The sequence below is a fragment of the Stigmatopora argus genome, chromosome 3 (genome assembly GCF_051989625.1).
Source record: "Stigmatopora argus isolate UIUO_Sarg chromosome 3, RoL_Sarg_1.0, whole genome shotgun sequence".
Classification (NCBI taxonomy): Eukaryota; Metazoa; Chordata; class Actinopteri; order Syngnathiformes; family Syngnathidae; genus Stigmatopora; species Stigmatopora argus.
In genome coordinates, this window is record NC_135389.1 from 5153646 (window position 1) to 5176601 (window position 22956).

A 22956-nucleotide genomic window follows, 5' to 3' on the forward strand; every position below is an offset into this window, starting at 1 on the left:
TTTGACAAACCTGCTCTTTCAACCTAGGATCAATACTAGGTCTTTATCTGGCTAGTGCTGGCTAATAAGGCACGGCCTCATATCTATCATCTGAAAGAGAGAGAGACAATCGCTGACACACACACACAGACGCACACATGATAACACTGCGATAACTAGCTACAAAAACACGTACCAGTTACACCAATGTGGATTCGGTTCCAGCCACAACCCACCCTTCTCACTTTTTAGGATATTTTATTATGGTACATACACACATCTCTTCCAGCATGTCTTCTTTCATTCTTTTGTGGGTTTATTTTTTCCTCTGTTCTTTTTCTTCTCTCTTCTCAGAATTTTTCGACAGTTAAAACACGTGTTCCCCTTTTACAAAAAGGTTCAACAATCATACTTGAACATCACAGGAAGCCTGACTGAAAGCTTGCCGATTAGTCAGTGTGTGGCCCTATTTTGACCTGTGATAATCAAGCCCTGTTTGGAGCAAGCCACATCCATTTTTAATCATGTAATAAGTGATTCAAGTTGCTGTAATGCATGAATTTTATTGCTTTTCTCTTTTGTCATTTTGGGCTGAGTGCATGTGTAAATGTGCTTGTGAAACAATTTTACTGCTTTTTTGTTTTATCCGGAAAGGCATCTATTTTCTACCCAATTTAGTTATTTGTTGGCTCCTGCGGAAGTTGGAGCCAACCTTAGCTGACTCACATTTGGATAGGTATCAGGACACCTTGGACAGATCATGTGTGACACATTGAGAGAGGGAACCATAACCCAATGGCGGGCTGTGAATTTGAAAGTGATGCCTTCAGTTGCTGTCAATCCAACCCTCAAAAACTATTTTATGGCTATAAAACCTTTACTGCAGCTACAGCTGTGACACATAAAAAAACATCAATAATAACCTCATACAATTGAAATATTATTTAGGAATATAGCCATTTTTACTCACAAAAAATCATTTTCATCTGTACACAAAATCCATCCTCCTTTCTTTCCTCCTTCTTTTCTATCGCCATCGAAGCTAATGCTGAAAGTCGAGCCTGTCCTGTCGTATTTCTGGTATAAGTTTTTATTCGATTTAGTGCTTTAGTGACCCTTGTTTTATGCAGCAGAGCCTGCAGAACTAATTGTGAAGGCCTCCGACCCTGGCAACAAATAATGGCTGAAATGTGATTGGTTAGATCAGGGGTAGGGAACCTATGGCTCGGGAGCCACATGTGGCTTTTTTGATGGGTGCATCTGGCTCTTTGCCAACCTGTGAGCTAAAATATGGAAATCGCTGTTGACAGAACTGAGATATTACATTGAGAACTGCTTTAATCTTCATTTTTTTTTGTTTTAATCTTCATTTTTTTTTGCAGTAGACTCTTATGGAATGCATCCTCTCATTGATTAGCAACAGTATAAGAATCTTTAAAAAAATATTCAGTTTTTTCCACTTTAAAAGTGGTGAAATTACTAAAAAATATTGAAAAGGCACTCGTTTAAATGTATGTATTTTGACTTTTAAATTCGTAGTATGGCTCACAAGGAATAACATTGGAAAATATGAATTGTTTGTGGCTCTCTTCGTCAAAAAGGTTTCCGACCCCCGGGTTAGATGCTTAAATATGAAAACACACATCTGGAAGCAGTGCAACCAGGGGGAAAAGCAATGAAAGGAAGCTGACAGACAGTTTGGAATTATTTAATAAGTATTCATGGACAAAACATAGTTAACATCAGTCTGTGATTCAGATATTTTTTTAGGCCAGCAGAGAAGGCTTGCAGGCCCTGACGGTCCACCACTCACTGCCATAACCCATCCGAATCACACCAACACTTACGGGCAATTTAAGGTGTTGAGTGAACCAGCTACGATTTTAGACTGGAAGGAAGCTGAACCATACACATTTTTCTAAGGGAAACTCCATATTAAGGCCTGAGGTGGCAACTACTCCACTATGCTAATAATGATGATAAATTGTAGACTTTTTGGTTAATTATAATTATTGCTAGATCTATAGACACAAGTGAGATGAGACGGAAATGCAAGATATGTTACCTGGCTCAACTCTAAGGGACAATGCTTGGACGTTCTCTTATGCTTTACCTTTGCCTAAACAGATTGAATACACAGTTCTCTTTTGTTTAGAACTGCGTGCATGCGCTAGATATAACCACTTTGCCGCTTCAGTACATTGCATTTTTTTAATATTAAGTATAAAAAAATAAAGTCCATGAAAATGTCAAAATTCACACTGAAACTCGCAAGCAAAAATAGTAATAAAAAACCTGGTGATGCGCATCCAGTCCGTTTGAACTGAAAAATGCTGGCATTGAATAACTGAAATATGTTGATTCACTCCGAGTTTAAATGGATTGGACATGAAACAATGTCAATAACAGTGAATAAGGGAAAGATTATAATTGAAAAGATAACTACTCAATTATTTTGACTGAGTTGAACATCTAACAGAATACATTTGAACAGCATAGGAACTGATAATTTTGCTCTTAATCACATCTGAGCGGTACTTTATAATAAAATGTTGTGTGCCAACTTATGGATATTTTCTTCCTTGTTTGCTTCCCTTCCTTTTCCTTCTTTTCACAACATTGATTTCATGTTGGATTGTGAATTTGTGATTGAGTAGTACAACTGTAGACATGCAGCTGCTGCGAGAAATTCACTGCACAGCTATGCAAGGTCACATCTCCCTTGTCCCGACCTCAGAAGAGCCACTCCCGTAAATTCAAAGGGAAGAAACACATGAAGGGGCAGAATTAAAGCACCCCCCCCCCCAACACCCCCCCACACCCCCCCCCACACACACAAAAGAAATATAGAAATGAGTTAGGAGGTGAGATTGTTGGATGACTTTGCCCTGCCAGTTTGACAGGGGAAGTTCAGCTTATCAGATTGATGGAGACTGTCTTGCTATTTGGGGGGGTGGGTTTTTTTTGGCAGAGAAGTGTCTGTCGACTTCTCCTGATACCTGCCTCCCTGTCTGAGATGATATGGAAGATAATATTGATAATATTAAACGCAATAACCGTGTCTCCAGCTCCCCGCCCATGTTCCATCCCCTGCAGGATAAAATCAATGTGCCATTCAATGTGATTTATAGCTGAAAATAATGGCCCCATTTAGGTGGCTGTGGTGTGGGGTGAGGTATTTGTGCATGTGTGTGTGTGCGTATGTGTGTTTTTTGTGTGCGCATGTGTGTGTGCTTTCATGTATGTGTGTTTTTGTATGTGCATGTGTATTGCTTGTCCTTTGTTGTTTGTACAATGTTTTGGCATAAAGTGATTGCATGTACTAGAACATTTTGAAAAGTAGACATCAGGTGATTTGATGTGTGAGTGTGAGAGCGTTGGTGTATTTAACAATGCAGATAATTCAACTTTTACATTATTAATGTTGATGTATGAAGGTGTGTCTCATGGTTATAGGGCCTTTTATGGTGGGTATTGATTGGACACTATCGTTCTTTATCAAATTGCGAATGTAAGGGTAAACATGGTCTTAGTGCAGTATAAGCTAAACTGTTGGAAATGAAAAAAGATGATGGGAGTTAGCCGTTATAATGGGTAAATCAAATGACAGTAAAGTATTTTTTCACAGTTGATAGTATCAAGTGTTTGACAACACTTTGTCCTTTCAAAATAAGATAGCAAGTGGCCCAGGTTTTTGTTCTCTTATTGAGCATGAAGAAGTAATAAGCCTTGGAGATGGTAGTAGAAGAGATGCAATTTTTTTGCCTAAACTGACAACTTTGTTGAGGTGTCTTAATTTTCCACAACACTTGTACTGGTTGTGATGTAAGAGTTTGAAAAAGTAGAAAAACGTATCTTTACTCTGATATTCTGAGGTGCTGTGGCGTAACTATTGATCTAATCTTGACTAATCACAAGTTGTGCTAATAGGGAAGGACATTTCTGTTTGATAAACAGACTGATAGTGGCTGCATGGCCAAAGTTCAAATATACACATGGATGGATCAACGCATAATATTAACACACATGAAGGACACGCACACTCAGAGGGCAGACCACGTGCAGAACGACACGGGGATCTCTTTGATCACTAAACTGGGGCTCTCTAATCATCTTGATCAATGGCAGGTATATTAGTGTTGATTACACGAACACTGGCAGCCTCAGTCCTTGCTAAATGTGACAGGGCAAGGTAGAAGATAGAGATAAAATGGTGAAAAAATGGGGCTGAATAGGCCCCCTCCTCCACCTTACACTTTTACTTGTGGGAACCAAGGCTACCATCGTTGAAGAAAACAAACAAAATGACAAAAACTCATCTCACCTCTCATCTCATTTTCTGAACCGTTTATCCTCACTAGGGTCGCGGTGGTGCTGGAGCCTATCCCAGCTGACTTCGGGCCAAAGGCGGGGGACACCCTGAATTGATGGCCAGCCAATAGCAGGACACAAGGAGGCAAAGAAGCATTCACGCTCACACTCATACTTAGAGGCAATTTATAGTGTCCAATCAGCTTATATATATATTATATATGGATCAATATCGAGCCGCAACAGCTCTTGCAACTATGGCAAGCAGCCCCCGACTCTATTTCCATTGCGCGGTGAATGCTGAGATACAGACGCTCCCCTACTTACGAACTAGTTAGGTTCCGAGCGATTGTTCATAAGTTGAATTTGTTTGTAAGTTGATTCAGTGCTATATTTTGTATTATAATTTATGTTTAAGGCCTATATAAGTATATTGAAGGTTTATATAAGTGCATTTGTATGTTTAAGGCTTGTATAAGTAACAAGCATTGGTTTGTACTAAAAAACATTTAATAAAATGGAGAGAATATGTACAGTACTGTATAGAGAGAGAGAGAGAGAGAGAGAGAGAGAGATTTATGTATTAGAAACTAGCCGAAAGAAGCGATCTAACGACGATTGCACAGTTTTCTTCTTTTTTTCATCATAAATGATGCGGTAGCACTGTATGGCATCATTAAATTGATTTGCAAACTTTGTGCAACGTTCAATATTTGGGTCCTGCTGCTCGATCTTTCTGTTTATAAATGGTACTGACGGTCGAACGATTCAAGTTGTATGCCCGTGCAACGCTCACCACTCTCACGCACATCAAGCTTCGTTATTATTGCCACTCGTTTCAAATGAAATAGCTTGCCTCTTCCTTGCACCTCCCTCACTAGAAGCCTTTCGCTTTTCACCAACCATATTGAATAATGGCTGCACGAGATATTTCATGATAAAAATGAAAAAGGTTCTTTGCGCACTGGAGATATGTCACGCACTTACGCAACTTACGCAATTTACGCAACTTACACAACTTACGCACTGCAACGAACTGGGCAGAGGAAGGTGGATGCTGGGTGAGCTGAGCGCTCACAGCCCCAGGCGTCGGTATTAGCAGCGGAAAGAAGCACTACTCGGAAAAAGGCGCGCAATACAAAATCGAACTTACGAACATTTTTTGACATAAACGCAATTTGCAGACATGTTCGTATGTACCGTTGTTCGTAAGTCGTATGTTCGTAAGTAGGGGAGCGTCTGTATACAAAACGGCGTTTCATTTCGGTTGAGCTCGATCTAGCACATTAATTCTATGTTCGACGTCATTCCCAGTGGAAGTCTCAACTGTGGTCCGAGCTTTCAGGAAGGCAGAAATTAATGACTCGATTAATGACGACTTTGATGAGACGGAGACGTGCGTGTTGGATGCCGCATTCGCCCACCTGTTCAACATGAGTTATTATGCTATTGCTGTGTCACGAAAATACTAATACTTTAACCTCGGCTGTAGACCCATATAATGCGGTGCGGTAGACCAGTGTAATGTGGAGCGGTGAGCCTTATATATGGAAAAAAATTAATATGTGTCATTCATTGAGGGTGCGCCTTATAATGCGGTGCGCCTTATAGTCGTGAAAATACGGTACTACAGCTCCAAAACGAGGGAAGTGAAAGCAAAAAGAGTGAAAGCTTTAGTTGTGATACTCTCTGTAGATGTAATGAAAGGGCCCATCTCTGTGTGGCGAGGTGTTGTGTTACACAGCTCAGGTTGTCATTTCACAGGAACCTTTGATCAGCAGACATGAACATCCTCTGCCCAGACACATTCACACACATCATTCGGGCCACTGTAGAGTACTGTCATCCTTCACCACTTCGCGGCTTCAACATTCAAGGCTTCAGTACATAGTGGTTTTTTTTTTTATATTAAGTCCAAAAAAAAGTCAAAATTCTCACTGCAACTCACAAGTAGAAGACTGGGGATAAAAAAAATGGCGGCAGTCAGGGCTCTGCTTCTTCTTTGGCACTGAATTGGGTGGTACTCAGCACTGAAGAAGAAGTGCTATTTCACCATAGAAGACCATAGAAGAAAAATGACGCGGCGGATAATACAAAAGACAGAAGGACGACGTTGCCTGTTCCTGTTTTTTTGGAGGTTAATTTCGCATCGCGTACATCACCTTTAGAAAAAGATTGTGCCGAGCCTATTCCAGCTTTGTTTGAATTTTGAGTCACCGTTGAAAATGCCTCCTAAGCGTCCTGGCCCATCTAAGGCATCTAATGAGCCCAACAAAAACTAGAACGACACGGAAACGTGTGTTATGCTACTAATAATATGGGTGATTCTACTTTGCGGTTTTTCAATTATCGCGCCCATGTCTGGTCCGTAATATTTGAGGGATTACTGTACATATGTCTCTTACACACACAAGATCTGTTCTGATTTTGATGTCCGATGCTCACAGGAATCCTCTCTCTTTGTTTTGTATCTAGAACCTAGGAGGCAGGACATCTATGAAGAACCTGAGGAGGGCAATGAGGATGGGAAAGAGCAAGGTTTTGCACACAGTTGTCGTAAAGAAGAAGATGAAGTCGAGAAAAATGATGGCATTTTACAGTGGAGCGGTCCAGGTGAGTGGATTTGAGATTGCTCAGTTGCAAAAAATTAATTAAAGATGGTGTAAATTGTGGTGCTATCCCATGGTGGTGCCACTGTCCTTCCTGGTGTCCTGACTGTTATTGCATTAGGCTTCTTTTATTAGAAACTATGAAACTGGTCGTTTCGTTATGGAATACATAGCTGCACCATAACATCCTTTTTGTGCTATTTGATAACGCAAATTTAAAGCCCAATTAAATCAGATATCATGCAAATTCACTACCCATAACCCTTTACCCGTTGCTCTTCTCTCTTGCAACAACCAGATGGAGCAGCTACCTGAGTTGCTTTTTATAGAAAATTGCACCGAGGCTCAATTTCCGTCCTCCTGTATGTGCTCATTAACAGATGTAAACAATCAAGTCGGACTTTCGTCCTAGCCTAGGGGCCCAAACCACAATTATCCAAGATCAGCTTTACGGTAGTATATCTGAAGGGTTCCTCTGTTCTATCTTACAACTTCCATTGTGTTGTCCTATGTTTTCCTGTCTGGAGATGTGACTATGACAGGGATGCAAATGTATTCAATGTAAAAACAAGAACAGAAAACACACACACAGCTCCAAGGAGATAACCAGAAAAATACCTTTCTTATCGAGGTTTGTTTATTTTGTGCTTTCTTTTGTGTTCAATGAGTTAAACAACGCACATAGATTAGCACACCATCTCTCACTGTTCCCCTTTCAAGATGTGGTCATTTCAGTATGTAGCAAGTGAACACACACAGCATGTTTGTGTGTGTGCGTGTGCACGTGTTTTAATTCCTCCACTGGGGAGGAGAGGATGTGTTCATTATCGTCCTGTGCCAGCCTTGTCCCTTTAACAGTAATTGGAGCGATATTAATTGCTGCGTGGTGGCTGGTTGATGGTAGCACCATGATGCTGGACTGATATGGTCCTTTTTGGCCCCCCCACTCCTCCGCACAAACTAACTGGCGGCTGAGGGAGGTGGTGGAGTGGGGGAGAGAAAGGGAGAGAGATAGCCCCTCTATCAGCTCCGGAGCAGGCGCTGTCTTTATCAGAAGCACGATTGGCAAAAAGGAAACTTTGACCAGTCTGAATTTTTCTCTTATCGTCAAGCCTCCCCTTCCTCCATCGCTCCCTTCCTCCATCCATCCACCTTCTCCTCCTCTAGTCTCTCCATCACAGGCTTGCTAACAACTCCGCTAACCGCCTACCAGCTACTCCTCTATCATTGTCTATTTCTTGTTCTTTTCTTTCTCTTTCAACTAGCCAACGATTGCAGAAAAGCGCCACCTGCCAATGTGCCATACAAAATGCTCACCATGTGTCAGATACTTCCCATAAATGCATGAGAGAGAGGACGTGTATTGGCTAGAGTGGAAGTAAACAGAATTTTATCTCTTCTGGGAGTGTTGGAATTCCACTCGTTTCTCACGGTTGTTGATTGTAGACACTGGCTTTTGGACGAGAAGTTTTTAGTCTTTAATCCTTAGGGAGTTTAGGGTTTATTTTTAGCTAGTTTGCAGTAGTGTCAACCTTTAACACCTCTTAACCTTTAACTCCTTTAACATTGTTGCAATGTAGTAAGTGTGTTAACTCATGAATAGTACATCTACTACAGTAATCCCTTGATTATCGCGGCTTCAACTATCGCGGCTTCACTACATCGCATTTTTTTTTTAAGTTCATAAAAATGTGAAAATCCACGCTGAAATTCACAAGCGGAAGCCACTCCCATGTCCTCTGCTTGCTACTAGGACTCAGGACTAAAATAGGGGTGACCCTACTTCGCGGTTTTTCATTTATTGCGGCCATGTCTGATCTACATGAACCGCGATCATCGAGGGATTACTGTACTACTTTGTTGCAAGTGAATTTCGCATTGGCAAAAAGTCTGTTTTTTTTAAGGCACAAGCTCCCAGGTATCGTTTCACACCCCTGGCATCAGTCTTTGTCCACCTAGGGGGCATCCCCACTATTTGAGAAGCACTGAGCTAAATGCATTCTATTAAGATGGAACTGTTAAATTAATTATTCTCTACTACCTCTGAATGTGAGAGAGGCCTCAAGTGACTAAATTTAAGACTAAAACATAGGTGAATTGCTTTGTGAATACTGCTATTTACTGAACATCAAATTAAAGGCGTGTTCAAGCCAGAAAAGAGCACAATTTGCTTTCTTTGAAAACGGACCAAATCACACTTAGTCTGGAGTCTTTTGGTTCAGTTCCTTATCACATTGCAATTTTTGCCAATGACATTCGTAAGTATCATTTAATCATTGGAGAAAATGCTGCGGGAAAATTAAAATATGGAGGTGAAAAATCAAGCGCTTCAGTGTGCAGCACTCGTGCTCATGCTTATATGGTTCATCCATCGACAAGCGTTTGCAGGACATTTGGCGAATCAGAGGGTATTGATGCAACATTAATTTTACCTTAGCATCTGCTCAAATATCTAGAAGAAGCCCAATACATGTTTCCCATAATCCGTAATTTTCCTTTGACTACCGAAGGATGTTATGTGAAAATAGGTGTGGAATTTGAGCATTGATCTGAACCACAGTGTGGTCTCCTTCACACATAAAGTGAACCACACCACGAGACCACCTCTGTGGTGCGGTCTCAGACCGGCTGTTTGGTCCACAACAGAATTTTCTGGTTTATATTCAGACCAGCCCAAAAGGTGGTCACAACTGATTTTTAGGTTTGGTCCAGACCAGACAGGGCAGGTGTGAATACATACCTTTAGTTGTTGTATGATTTTGGAAGCATTCTGCTTTTGAGATTCCATAGTAGGTCAGTTGGTCAGTTAGCTACTTGCCAACACCAGCTATTGTTTGAAGAGTAATTTACCGATTGATGCAATCACTAACTACTACAGACTGTGGCGGTATTCAAAAACGTATTCTATCAATCACTGGACTTCAGACGGAACAAGATCGGTCCGCTCTGCTGATCTCACGTGGACTACATATTTCTTCATTTCTTATTTACTGATTATTTATTTGTCTGTTTGTTGTTATTATTTGTGCACAATGTGGTGAAAGCGTTGAATCTCGTTAAATTTGTATAATGACAAAAACATTCAATTCAACCTAGCTGTAATGCACAGAATTGCTGGCTTACCATTTGGATCAGATTTTCATTATGCAAGGCAGGGGTGTGTACTTAATAAAAAATGTGAACTTCTAAAAAAAGAAAAAAATTACAACATTTTATTTTCTCTCTATAATTATTGTTTATCCGATTAAATCAATTACAGGTTGTGTAGTTGCACGAAAACCCGCAAGGTTTGGCAATGTCGGCTAGTAGAGTAGAACACTAGCTGAGGGAGAAGAAATGCCCAATTATGCCAGCTGTACAATCCCAAATGACTGGAGCGTGAGGTTGGTTGGCATTGTTGGCAGAAAGTCGGTCCTGTTTTCAGTGCATGCTCATCTCAGCCAAGGTTCCCCATTGTCACTCTGTTCATTACTTTTACGGAAATAATTTGTAGATGCAGCCAGAGATTAGAAGAGGTCTGGTCTACGGACCACAGGATCGCATCTATACTGTTTGCATATGGTGTTGCTCCATCAATCTAGTACTTTCAGTGTCCACTAGAACGTTTTGCAGCTGTGTGTGAAGCGACTTCGATGAAAATCAATACAAGGCCATTTTTCTTGATCAGAATGGTCTGTCTTATCCTCTTCAGCTCAGTGGTGTGTCCTTGCCTCACGTGGAGGAGTTTAAGCACCTGTTTTCATCTCTTTCAATGGCCTTTCATTTATCTTCCATACCGCGCATCCTCGAACGGGTTGCGGGAATTTCTGGAGCTTAACCCAGCTAACTGCGGGCGAAAGGCAGACTACACCCTAGACTGGTCACCAGTCAGCCGTAGGGCACACAGAGAGACAAACAACTATCCGCACTCACATTCATACCGCTACCAGCAGGAAGCGAGCGGCTGCCCGCACTGAAGTCAGGCGAGTGAACCTCTACACCACGAGGCATGGCCTTTCTTTTCAGTATTATATCACAGGACCCCAATCCTTTTTCTTGCAACTGCAGCTTTGTTTGTTCCAACTCCTAAGATGTATCAATTTACTTGACTCTCGATTGATAGGATTCTTGAATAGGTTTCTACAACTCTATGATAATGTCTTAAATTAAAAGGAAAAAAATCCTAAATATATCAGTGAAAACAGAACATTTAAAAAATAAAATGTAAAATGTTTTTTTCCCTATTATTTCATTAAAATATAACTTGAGGTCATTTGAATTGCAAATATTAACTTTCTATAAGAGCATTAGAGTGGAGAAAAAGACAATGACTCCGTGACCCATGCTGATAAAAAAAACGGCATAAATTAAAGTAGTGATAATTTAAAATGGATTAGTGAGTCCAGCAAATTTCTATTGTCGGATGTGTAGTCTGTTTTGAAACAATCAAGATGACATCTGCCTGGAGCAGCAGTGTGTGTGTTGTGTGTGTTGTGTGTGTGTGTGTTATCATGTCATTTTGACCAAGCAATGGCAGTAAGGTGCCTTTAGAAAAGTCTAGGTGGGAGCTTCTTCCTATCAGGGATGGTGTGATTTGCTAAAGCTGCCATTTTTAATCTACAGTTTGTCCATATTGCATGATATGCAAAATAAATTATGAAGTGAAGAAAAAATTCCTATCTTTTGAATGACCTTGCAGGCTTGAAGGTTCGATATTTTCTTCCTCACAGCTTTAACTTCTTGATATGCAAATGGTGTCACAGTAATCCCTTGTCGTTTGCTAGCAGGCTGCTTGGCCGTCTCTCCACATTCTCGCCTTAGTTAATAGCGAAAGAGAATTCCCATTTAAATTCTCAGTGTTTTATGTCCATACACTGTTTTTTTTCATATAGAACTGCAAACTAACACTAGCACAGCATGAATAGATTTTGATAATTTCCAAATCACAAGCTCTTAGAAAAATAAAGATAACTGTGATGACTTTAGTATAGATCCTATGAGGTTAAACTTGTATCTTCATTGGTCATTAGAAACTTGGTTGTAAGAAGTTTATCACTTAAGACTTGCTATGCAAGGATGGGTTTGTAAACCCATGTTACTCCAAAGGTAATGTAAATAAGGACCAAACGTAACTGCTCATTCCTAACAACGGAAATGGGAATGTATTTTTAAGATATTGAGTTTCAATTTTTAATGTGTTCTATTGTTTTGTAGCCCTACAATTGTTCGTGTTGCAATTTTGGGGACGATGGTAGCAAAGTTGATTTAGCACTTAATCTATTAATTGATGGATCAGGTCTTTCGAATATAGCTCTCACTTGTCCGCTTTATTGTATCCTTGGGTAAAATTCTTTACCCTACTTGCCTGTGTGAAAGTAGCGTGAAAATTAGGAATTGGTTGTGGTCAGAAATGCCGATGGTGCAAATTCGTCAAAGAATATTGCCATTTAAAGTGTCTGAGTCTCCTGAAAAGCGCCAAATATACAATGCATTTTTATTATTATCCCAAGTCATCATATAAACTTAAGATTGACTGCAAATGACCACAAATACCGTATTTTCTTGCATATAAGCCACCCCTGCGTATAAGCAGCACACTTAAAATTGCCTTAAAATCATTGAATTTTACAATTTCTCGCCCCCGGATTCACAATTTTCACCTCCATATTCATGGTTTTAATAGTGAGTACACATGTTACTTTGAAGGGAAAATCTTAAGAAAACTCATCGCATGTGGTATTTCTGAGATACTGTATGAATCGAAAGGATTGTCTGCTGGATTGCACATTATTTGGGTCAATATCATAAGGAAGTTAATATAATTTGAAAAAAGAAATGTCTATCTTGACCAGAATCTGATGCTTTTTAATGAGAGAAATTGCAATTTTCTTACCAGAAGTTTAAGATGTTGGGGCTGCCATATTGGTGCTAATGTCGAAATACAGTTAAATCTTGTTACTATGCCACCTTGTTACTATGCCACTCTCGCTATTATGCCACTTTTGCTCGGTCCCAACAAAATTCAATACAAAAATTTACTATGCCACCCCCTAATATCGCTACTACGTCACTATTTTGTGTGTGTGTGTTGTACTTTCGAATTAATTTATTTTTCAAATGTAGCCCACAATGTCAGCTCAGAAACGCAAAAGAACGGACTTTAGACTCCAGGAGAAGATGGAGATAATCGATGCTTCGAAGAAGGAGTTGAATCAGTCCAAGCTAGCCAGGGAGATAAGCAAGAAATGGGGTGTAGAAGTTAAGAGAACTAATCAAATCAATCAAAGCTGGAGTTCCATCAAAGCGCATGAAGCTGACGCAGGTTCCAAGACCCAAAGCTCGATGTGGGGGTGCTCATGTAGCTGAAGTAAGCAAGAGGACAGAGTCTGCCTTTCAGCGGCGATCTCATCAAGGTGAAGGCGATGAAACTGGCCAAGCTGATGCACATCCCAGACTTCAGTCAGGCATTGACATGCAGTTTCGTGCATGTCACGTCTAATTTATGCCGATATAAGCCGTACTCTGGTTTCAGTCATCCTTTTTTGAGCGACAAATACGGCTTGTATGCGAGAAAATACGGTACATTTTAGGCTATTGGCTGCTCAAGAAAGATTTATTTTGTTTTGTAATTTTGATGGGCACAATGTCCCTCTGGTTGGTCATCTATTTGTATACAGTGCTGTTCAAGCAGACAAAGTACAGTTTTCATTGTTCTTCAGGTGAAATGAAGGGGAACGTGCATGGCCTTTATAGAAACATCCAGCAATAAAGAATATTGAGTTTAGAGCACCCAGATAATGAAGGGTGGAAATGGGCGAGGGATTAAGGATCAATGAGAAGCACAGATGAGGGGTGAGAGATTTAAGAGGGCCAAGTCAGATAGTGAAATTAGAGTTGAACGATGTGAATTGCGTAGGGTTAAGAGTTAGTAGGCTGAGGAAAATATCATTTGTCTTGTTGTTGCTGTTGAATGAAGTACTAAAATGTTGACTTTGACTATCATTTTAAAATCCTTATTTGATATTGCTATTGTCAAAATGTTGCATTTTTGTGTACAAAACAACGGCGACGTTGTCAGCTTTTTAAACCTTTCATAGCTTGCACGGAGACTTTTACACGGTTTTGCATAATATTACCTTTCTCAACGGGGCGGCCCGGCGGCTGAGTGCTTAACGCGTCAGCCTCACATTGGGAGACCTGGGTCCAAATCCAGGTTCGGACCTCTCTGTGTGGAATTTGTATGTTCTCCCCGGGCCAGGTGGGTTTTCTCCGGGTACTCAAGTTTCCTCCCACATTTCAAAGGCATGCATGGTAGGCTGATTGGACACTCTAAATTGCTGCTAGGTATGATTGTGAGCGTGAATGGTTGTTTGTCTCCGTGTGCCCTGGGATTGGCTGGCCACCATTTTAGAGGCGGGGGACACCCATCTGTCACCTTGCAGTTTCGTGCATGTCAAGTCTAATTTGTGCGTATATAAACCGTACCCTCGATTCAGTTACCATTTTTTAGCAACAAATGCGGCGTATATGCGAAAAAATACGGTATATATATCGGGTCTTTGTAACCAAGCAATGTAGCATTTCCTTTTTTCCCTCTTAAATCTGGTGCATTTGGTAAGTTTGTGTTAGGTAAAATCTACAAATGTACTGTAATTCGTATTTGATTTGTTTTAAATATAATTCATCAGTAAAAATAAAAATCTTTTAAATATATTCTAAATACTTAAACCTTATTTCCAATCATTTTACCCTGCAATTAAGATGTGGTCAAACCTGCGAGTTGGACAAAAACAGAACTACCAGTGAATACTTCAAGAAAAAATCGTGAGCGACATGAGAATTTAGCTGACCCACATCCATCCATCTCTTACAAACGTGAAGCTTATTATGCTCCACCTCTGTCTCCTTGTTCCATATCTCCAACCAGCAGACTCCCTTGCATCTCAGGAGAAGGGTGCTGCCCTAAGCTTGCTGTCAATTTGAGGTGTCAGTCAAAATGGCCTGAATTGCTTATTGGCTGTCACAAGACCAGAGGGCCTGTCTTGTCAGTGTGGGTCAAACTTGAAGGAGATTTTGAAGGACTGCCTTAGTAAGGTTACCCTTAAAAGTAATCCTAAAATCTTTACTTATGAGTGAATGGAAAACAACACTAGTGAAAAAGAACTGCATTTAAAATTTAATAAAAGTTTTTTAATTAGTCACAGGCTTAGGGATCACCTAAAAAAAATCACAAAATCACCGCCAAAATAAATCCCATTTCATACATAACTTCAACTTTAAAATCTCATAAAGTCTCAATGCTGATCGGCCAATTAATTTACCATTACCAATCATTCATTTATGTATGTGTATATACAGTCATACCTCTACTTACAAATGCCTCTAGGTACGGAATTTCTTAGGTTACGAAAGCTTTTTATATGAAAATGAGTGCCTCAAAGATCCACGTTTCGAAATCCCACAAAAAGTGAATGAATTTCCTTATCCATTATTTTATTTTGAAAATATTAATAAACCATTTTCTTATAATTTTCTCTCATTTTTGTGTTTCCTCACATCTTTCATACAAAATTGGGACACTGACCAATTTTAAAGGGTTTGATTGGTAGTTGTGTGAGGACCGTGGAACAAATTAGAGAATTTATATATAAGGTACTGCTCTACTTACGAAATGTTCATGTTACGAAAAAAGTTCTGGAACTTGGCTGTCCGCACTGAAGTCTGGCATGGGGTAGGGAACCTATGGCTCGGAAGCCATTTGTGGTGGTTTTGGTGGGTGCATATGGCTCTCCAATTACCTGTGAGCTAAAATATAGACATTATACCCATATAGACATTATACCCATACTTAACGCCAGATGGCGCCAGATATCTTTTAGCGAATGCTGAAAACTTTGATGGTTAATTGAATTGAATTGAATGCCTTTATTCTCATTATACAAGTATGATTAGATTTAAAGCGCCTTTATTCTCATTATACAAGTATGATTAGATTTAAAGCTTGACCATGAAGTGCACACATAAAAAATCAAGAAATAAGTAATAAGTATTCAACATAATAAGTTGTCAAAATAAATAAGTAGTAAAATTAGATAAGTAGTCAACATGCATAAGTGGTCACGTAAATAAGTAGTCAGGTACAAAAAGTGAGTTAGCAGCCTATGGAATTTTAGTGCAAGTACAAGGTAAGAAATTAGTCTATATTACATTATTGCAATTTTGTTGTTTAATCACAGCCGATTGGTTAATTTACATTTGAAAAACAGAAGTCATTGAATTGAATTTGGTGTTCAAAAGTCTTTTATCAAACTTGACTCTTGAAAAAGAGGGCGTCGTCTTATACTCGGGCCAATATACCGTGAGGATAAGCGGAAAATGAATGAATGAATGATTACTTACTTTAGGCAATATTTTTTCTTCCTGTGTTCTGAACATCAGGTCGATACCATTGAAATTTTACGAAGATAAGTATAACTGTCCTATGATCTTGTGCTGAGAGGGCTGCATTGTTTAATCACAATGATTGTTGAGTTTCTTCTTTGAGTTTTCTACTCTCCGCTTTACACCACCAGACACACTAATATTTAATTCCTGCTTAATTTTAGTTTGGCACAATCGCAATTATTGCCACAAGCTCTTTAGTCTGTTTGGCATTTTACACCAAAATAAATGTAATAAAAACCCAATTCTATTTCTGGTCAAAATTAATTTTGTTATTTCTACTATTGAGGTTTCTTTATTGTGCACTCTAAGAAGCTCTTGACACTAACTTTTGCCTTCCCTTGCTTTTACTAAAATCACTGACAAAGATGGTCCTCTCTCTCACCCACATCTGATACCTGTCTATGAGATGTCACTCACTTCGTCCCTTCCTCACCCACTATTCGCTCGTCTTCTTGGACATTTCTCCATTATGTCTGGCATCCACACAATTGGGTCGCATAGCCGGCCAGACAGCACATTGATAGGTTTATTACCTATCCACCAGATTTGTGGCTTTAAATGCAGCTTCTCTAAAATTTGGAAATCTTTATTCACTTCTTAATGTATATTACCACAGCACATAGGACATCTTTTCACCCTCACTTTATTTTTGAATAGAATCTATTCAAACAGACCTGTCATCCAATCATCTATGAGTGCTTACATATCGTTTTAAATTTTAAGACTATATTTTTATAATACTATATTATATCGAAGATTACGGCGGACAAGTGGTTAGCGCGTCGGCCTCACTGTTCTAGGGAAAAGGGTTCTATCCCAGGTCAGTCCTCACTATGTGGAGCCTGTATGTTCTCCCATGGCTTGGGTGGATGTTCTCTGGGTACTCTGATTTCCTCCCACATCCCCAAAACATGTGGGTTAGGTTGATTGAACACTCTAATTTGCCCCTAAGCTCAGTGTGAGCGTGAATGGTTGTCCGTTTTTATGATTCAGGGTGCCTGTACGTTATATGTTGTCTGTAGGTGACCTGTTAGGCAGTAGAGGGCAGCCTTCAGCATGTAACCTTCAGCCTGTAATAGCACAGATTGCTTGTTTATATTCATTCAATCATGTTCCAAACAGATTTATCCTTACTAGGGGTGCTGGAGCCTATCCCAGCTGACTTCAGGCCAGAGGCGGGGGTCACCCTGAATTGGTGGCCACTCGATCGTAGGCCACGAGGAGACGGACCGTTCATACACACACTCATACCTATGGGCAATTTAGTGTGTCCAATCAGCTTACCATGCTTGTTTTTTGGAATTGGAGAACATGCAAATTCCACACAGATGGACCGACCTGGATTCGAACCCAGGACCCCAGAGCTGTGAGGCGCTAACCACTTTTTTTGCATGGCAACGCGCTGGTAAAATAACATAAACAAATTTAAATGAACTTGGATTACGATGCAGACACACAAACCTAACACTTAACTTAATTAGAAATTTGTTTGACAAATATATATATTTAGGACAAAAATACATATTTTTTAAATGTAGTGGCTTGTAGAACATTCAAGATGTTGTGACCTGCTGCTGTTTGTATGAGTCTATCTGATTTTAGAGGGGAGAATAAGTGCCTTGAAAGAATAATTGCAATTATCATGCAAACCCAAAAAATCTTCTCCACTTCAAAATCAAGACTTCTGAGTTGCCATTGAAGTCGAAGAGCCCTTTGTCCACAGAATCTGTGCACTCTTTCTAGATATGAACACTTAATGTCTTTAAGGACTGCTCTCATGTTTGCTTTGTCTGTCCGCTACTCACTTTCTGGTTGCCTGTGTTTAATTGGCGAACCTCTAAATGACCCTGAGCGTGTCAAGTGAGTCTGCCACACTTTAACTTTTGCACGTTTTCATTCCTGACCACTACCGATACTAGTTTGATTGAAACGTTCCTTTTCATTGATTGCCAGAAGGGGTTGTTAAAGCAGACATGAATTAATTATCAGAATCACATACCATACAATTAATTTTGTGGCTTTGCCCCAATCTAAGCCGCACCCTCCATCCCCATTCGGTCTATGCTTAGCGGATGTCAAGTTACATTTTCTAATTAATTTATGTGATTATCAGGGATAGTTTCTGGAAGGTCTTCACTTTCAATTTGTGACAGGCTACAGCTGAACAAAAAGGGAGGATTGGCGGAAATGGAGCCCAGGCTTTAATTTAACGACTGGCTGAGCTCCTAAAACACATTCTCGGATGAACTCGTATTGTCTTGATCCCTGATTCAAAGTTTCACTGCTGATTTCCTTTTCACACAAGTACTATGGTACCTCTACATACGAGCAGCTCTACCTTCGAGATGCTCGAGATACGAGGAAAATTTCGAGCAAATAATTAGCTCTAGATACGAGAAAAATTTCGAGATGCGAGAAAGCCAGGTGGCCATGACATGAGAGGCTGTTTATCATTGTAGCTGTCTTTTTTGCCGCATCTCTTTCGTGTATAACAGATATCTACGAGCACTGAACGATTTCTTCACACGAGTTTCTCCTACACATGGACCAGAAAACGCACAACCCTTATGCGCGGGCAAAAAGAGGGCTTTCTTGGTAATGAAGTATGTATACTTGTGCACACAACACCGATAGCCAATGGCACCCTTTCTCAGAATAAAACTTCATTACCCACAATCAATACGTGGGTAGGCTGAGCTGTTGCATTTCCTGTTTTTCCTTCCTTAGCCTGTTAGCTCCCGCGATCGCTCATTCAAGACTACTTCTCGTTGGCAAGTGGTCGTGCGTTATTCTATTGTGAGGACATTTGTGTGCATCATTTTCGGAATGTTTTGAAGGGAATACAACAGTAAACAGCCCATCGATAGCGAGCGTGAGGGTGGAGGCGTGGCAAACAGCTAACCCGGAGAACGAAGGTAAAAAAAAAAAAAAATTGAATTCAGTTTTGTGTAAAGTTACATTAAACGTACGTTTGAATGTCTGTATATATTAATCCAAGTTAATTTAAATTTGTTTGTTCGGTTACAAGTGTGTTGCCGTGGATAAAGTCCCTCCGAAAATAAAATATGACGATGACAGTTGATCAATGTGGAGCCAATTGTCATCCAGATCATTGTTATACTGCAAGAATATAAATGTGTGAATGGTTACATGTTCTGCAACTCAATGGCGACAAGTTATACCCTGATTCTTCACTGTTTCTATCTATAAGTCGTTGATCTAGGTTTTTTACATTTTCTCATTAACTTCTTGCTCATTTTGCGTCACTTCCTCTTGGCTTTGGGGCATTTTTGGGTCCATCAACTCCTTGACGGCTTCATTCTGACTGAGGAGGGCAAAAGAATGAATGTGACTGGGGACACAAAACGGATCGACGTGCAGTAATTTGCGCGCTCGATCACACCTTTCACAAATTTCTGGTTTTAAGGTGCCGATGTCAAAATAAAAACACCCTTATTAGATTATTCAGGGTAACCTGTAAAGCTTCATTTCGCAGCTGTCGTTTTCAGAGCGATTGTCTATTAATTATCCACTATTTATTGTTGTTTAGGAATGCATGTAAAACATCTAAAAATGCAATGATAACAGAACTATATTTTTAGTATTCTTCATTTCAGTCAATGAGCAGCGCATAGGTTGAAAATTACTATCGGTTTTCAACACGGTTGCGTGGTCTCGACTGGTGCCTCAAGTCTTGAGGCTCAATTTCAAATCTCTTCTGTGTAGAATTAGCATTTTCTCACGTTGTTTGTGTGGGTTTCATTGGGGACTCCATCTTTGTATACTAGGCTTGTTCGGCCAAATGAAGACATTTAATTAGTCTTTAGGTGTGATTGTGAATGTTTAAGCTCAGGTTTAACAGAGATTCTATACAGTGTATATAGTTTACACTGCCAAACACTGTAGGGGACAAGGTTGGGTTGTAGGGCAGCTAAGGCAAAACCGTACATTGAGTCTAATAAACAAGTTAAGTTTGTTTTAATAAATATTAAACCACCAGTTTTGGACTTTGCTCAATGTGCGCAGTGGTGACAAGACTGGATCCAAATTGCATTAGATTAAGACACTCCTAGTCCTTATTTAAGAAGATAATCACAATTTATTGGCTTTATCTTGTGAGCATTTGAAGATGAGGAAATCTACATATGTTTTCACTTTATTTTGTCCCTTATTTTGGAAATGCTTCATTATTCTAGTGGCCAAGAATATGGAGAATTTTAAGGTCTTTAATCAAAGTTTTCATTACCACACAAATGTTGATATGAGATTCACTTTGGATCAAATGCAAATATCTCAGAATTATTATTACCGTATTTTTCGGACTATAAATCGCAGTTTTTTTTTTATAGTTTGGCCGCGATTTACACTCTGGTGCGATTTATGTGTGAAATTATCTACCTCCCGAATTGGGTGAGTTGTTTAAAAGTGACACCGAGGATGAAGATTTATTGATCGTTTGGTAAACTTGTTAGCATGTTTGTTATCTGAATAACTCTTAATATGTTATGTCGTTACTGACATTACCAGGCATGTCAGTTATGTAAGGTTAGTATACCGTACACTTATTCAGCCGGGTGTTCTCTATTTTATTTTAATTTTAAATTGCCTTTCAAGATGACATTTGTTTTTGGTGTTGGATTTTATTAAATAAATTTCCCCCAAAAATGTGACTTATACTCCAGTGCGATTTTTTTCCCTTCTTAATTATGCATTTTTGGGCTGGTGCGACTTATACGCACGTGTGATTTATAGTCCAGAATATACAGTAGTTGAGTTTGTGTAAGCGACCCAATAATGCAGTGGTTCTTTTGTATGCCTTTGGGGCGGGCAGTGTGGGATTCGCCCAAAGTCAGATGGGTTAGGGACCAACACTCCGTGAAGGATAAGTGGTGGTGAGAATGAATGAATGAATAAGTAAATTACTAGTTTGTGTAAGGTTTATAGTTTATATCCACACCTGTAAATGGCATAAGTCTATGCCATGGACCTACTGCATACACAGGTATAGCATAGATAGACTTTATGCTTTGCCAAATTTGTATTATTTATAACACCAATATTAACTGGATTGAATCCTATCTCAGAGGCGATGTGTACTTTTTGTTGTATTTTCTATCAGCAAATAGTTGGTTTGAACACAAATGTGTTTTTTTACCCCCTGTTGAATGTCAGTATTCATTTCATTTGTTAGTTGGCAGAAAGTGAATGTGGGAGAAGCTGTTCTCATCTAATCAAGAACAGCAAAGTAACTTGCGCTGTCTTCACTTTGTTCACCTTCTGAAAAAAAATCCTTGTAGTTTTTTTCTCCTTTCATTTTATCTTTCTTTTCATATTTGTGAATTTGCATGTTTGCTTCTTGCTCTTTTCTGGTAGTGTATGTATTTTGTAGATAAAAGTTCAGAAGTGCAGTTAAGAGAAATTAGTTGGGTAAACAGTGGTAAATGTCAATGATAAAGTTCGGTTGAAGCTCATCTGATTAGCGAGGCGACGCAGGTGTGTTATCTTGACTGTGCAACAGAGGGTAAAATGGAAATGATTGCGTGGTCCTGAGTAGATGCCTATCCCAGAAATACATATCTGCCACTGAGCTCATCCTGCTGGACTAGGATGCGACGTGGAAGATCACGGCAAACGAGAATCACAAGGCAGAGAATAGGAAAGCAATCAGATATCTCTTGTTGGTCCTTTTATTGAGCAAAACTGCTGGAAGACTTGTAATTAATATGAAAATTGAGTCTTTACGTCTTTGCTGAAAAGGCCAAAAACAATTTAAGCAAGTTTATCATTCAATACTGAACAGACTTTTAGCAATGGTTAAGTGTTAAAAGTGAAAAAGTCAACCACCATAGTCACTTCTCGCCTAATAACTGGTTCAAGAAGAATGTTAGAACTTGACCCTAGTAATGTTTAAAACAAATATTCTTTTTAAACATTGCCTCAATATTACGTAGGGTCATATAAGAATTGGAAGACATTTCGGACTTCAAATCCTTGAAAAGTAAGCCTTCTCTTTTCAGATTTTCTCCTACATATTCATCAGTAAGAGATAATGCACGATCAATGGCAAAAAAACATGATTTATTGGATATTAACAGTACTCTGCATATTCACATGACAGGGTGGCAAATTTAAGAATCGTAGTTTTTTTATGAGGAGCAGAAACTGGTACTGTTGACCAAGAGGACAAAATTCATTCATTCAGCTTCTGTGAATTGGTTAACATGATTTGCGTGGGTCATCTTTCGCAAAATTGTTTGATGATGTCAACTTCATTGTATCATGTGTAAGACAAAAAGTAATAATTTGTGTTTTAAATCATTAATTCATTGAACTGCTTTATCCTCACTAGGGTCGCTGGGGGTGCTGGAGCCTATCCCAGCTGACTTCAGGCCAGAGGCAGGGGACACCCTGAATCGGTGGTTGGCCGATCGCAGGACACAGGGAGACAAAGAATCATTCACGCTCACACTCATACCTAGGGGCAATGTAGAGGGTACTCGGACGTTTGGTCCCCGGACGTTTGGTCGACCGGACGTTTGGTCGACCGGACGTTTGGTCGACCGGACGTTTGGTCGACCGGACGTTTGGTCGACCGGACGTTTGGTCGACCGGACGTTTGGTCGACCGGACGTTT

At 39.7% G+C, this 22956-nt stretch overlaps 1 protein-coding gene across 3 annotated transcripts in view; it reads left to right on the forward strand.

The window, feature by feature from the left end:
* Nucleotides 1–22956, forward strand: part of zfpm1 (zinc finger protein, FOG family member 1) — a 114152-nt gene that overhangs the window by 57042 nt on the left and 34154 nt on the right. For all 3 annotated transcript variants that reach the window (XM_077596363.1, XM_077596362.1, XM_077596364.1), the window contains exon 5: nt 6766–6903. In XM_077596363.1, coding sequence (XP_077452489.1) covers nt 6766–6903 — 138 coding nt within the window. The remainder of the gene's footprint in view (nt 1–6765; nt 6904–22956) is intronic.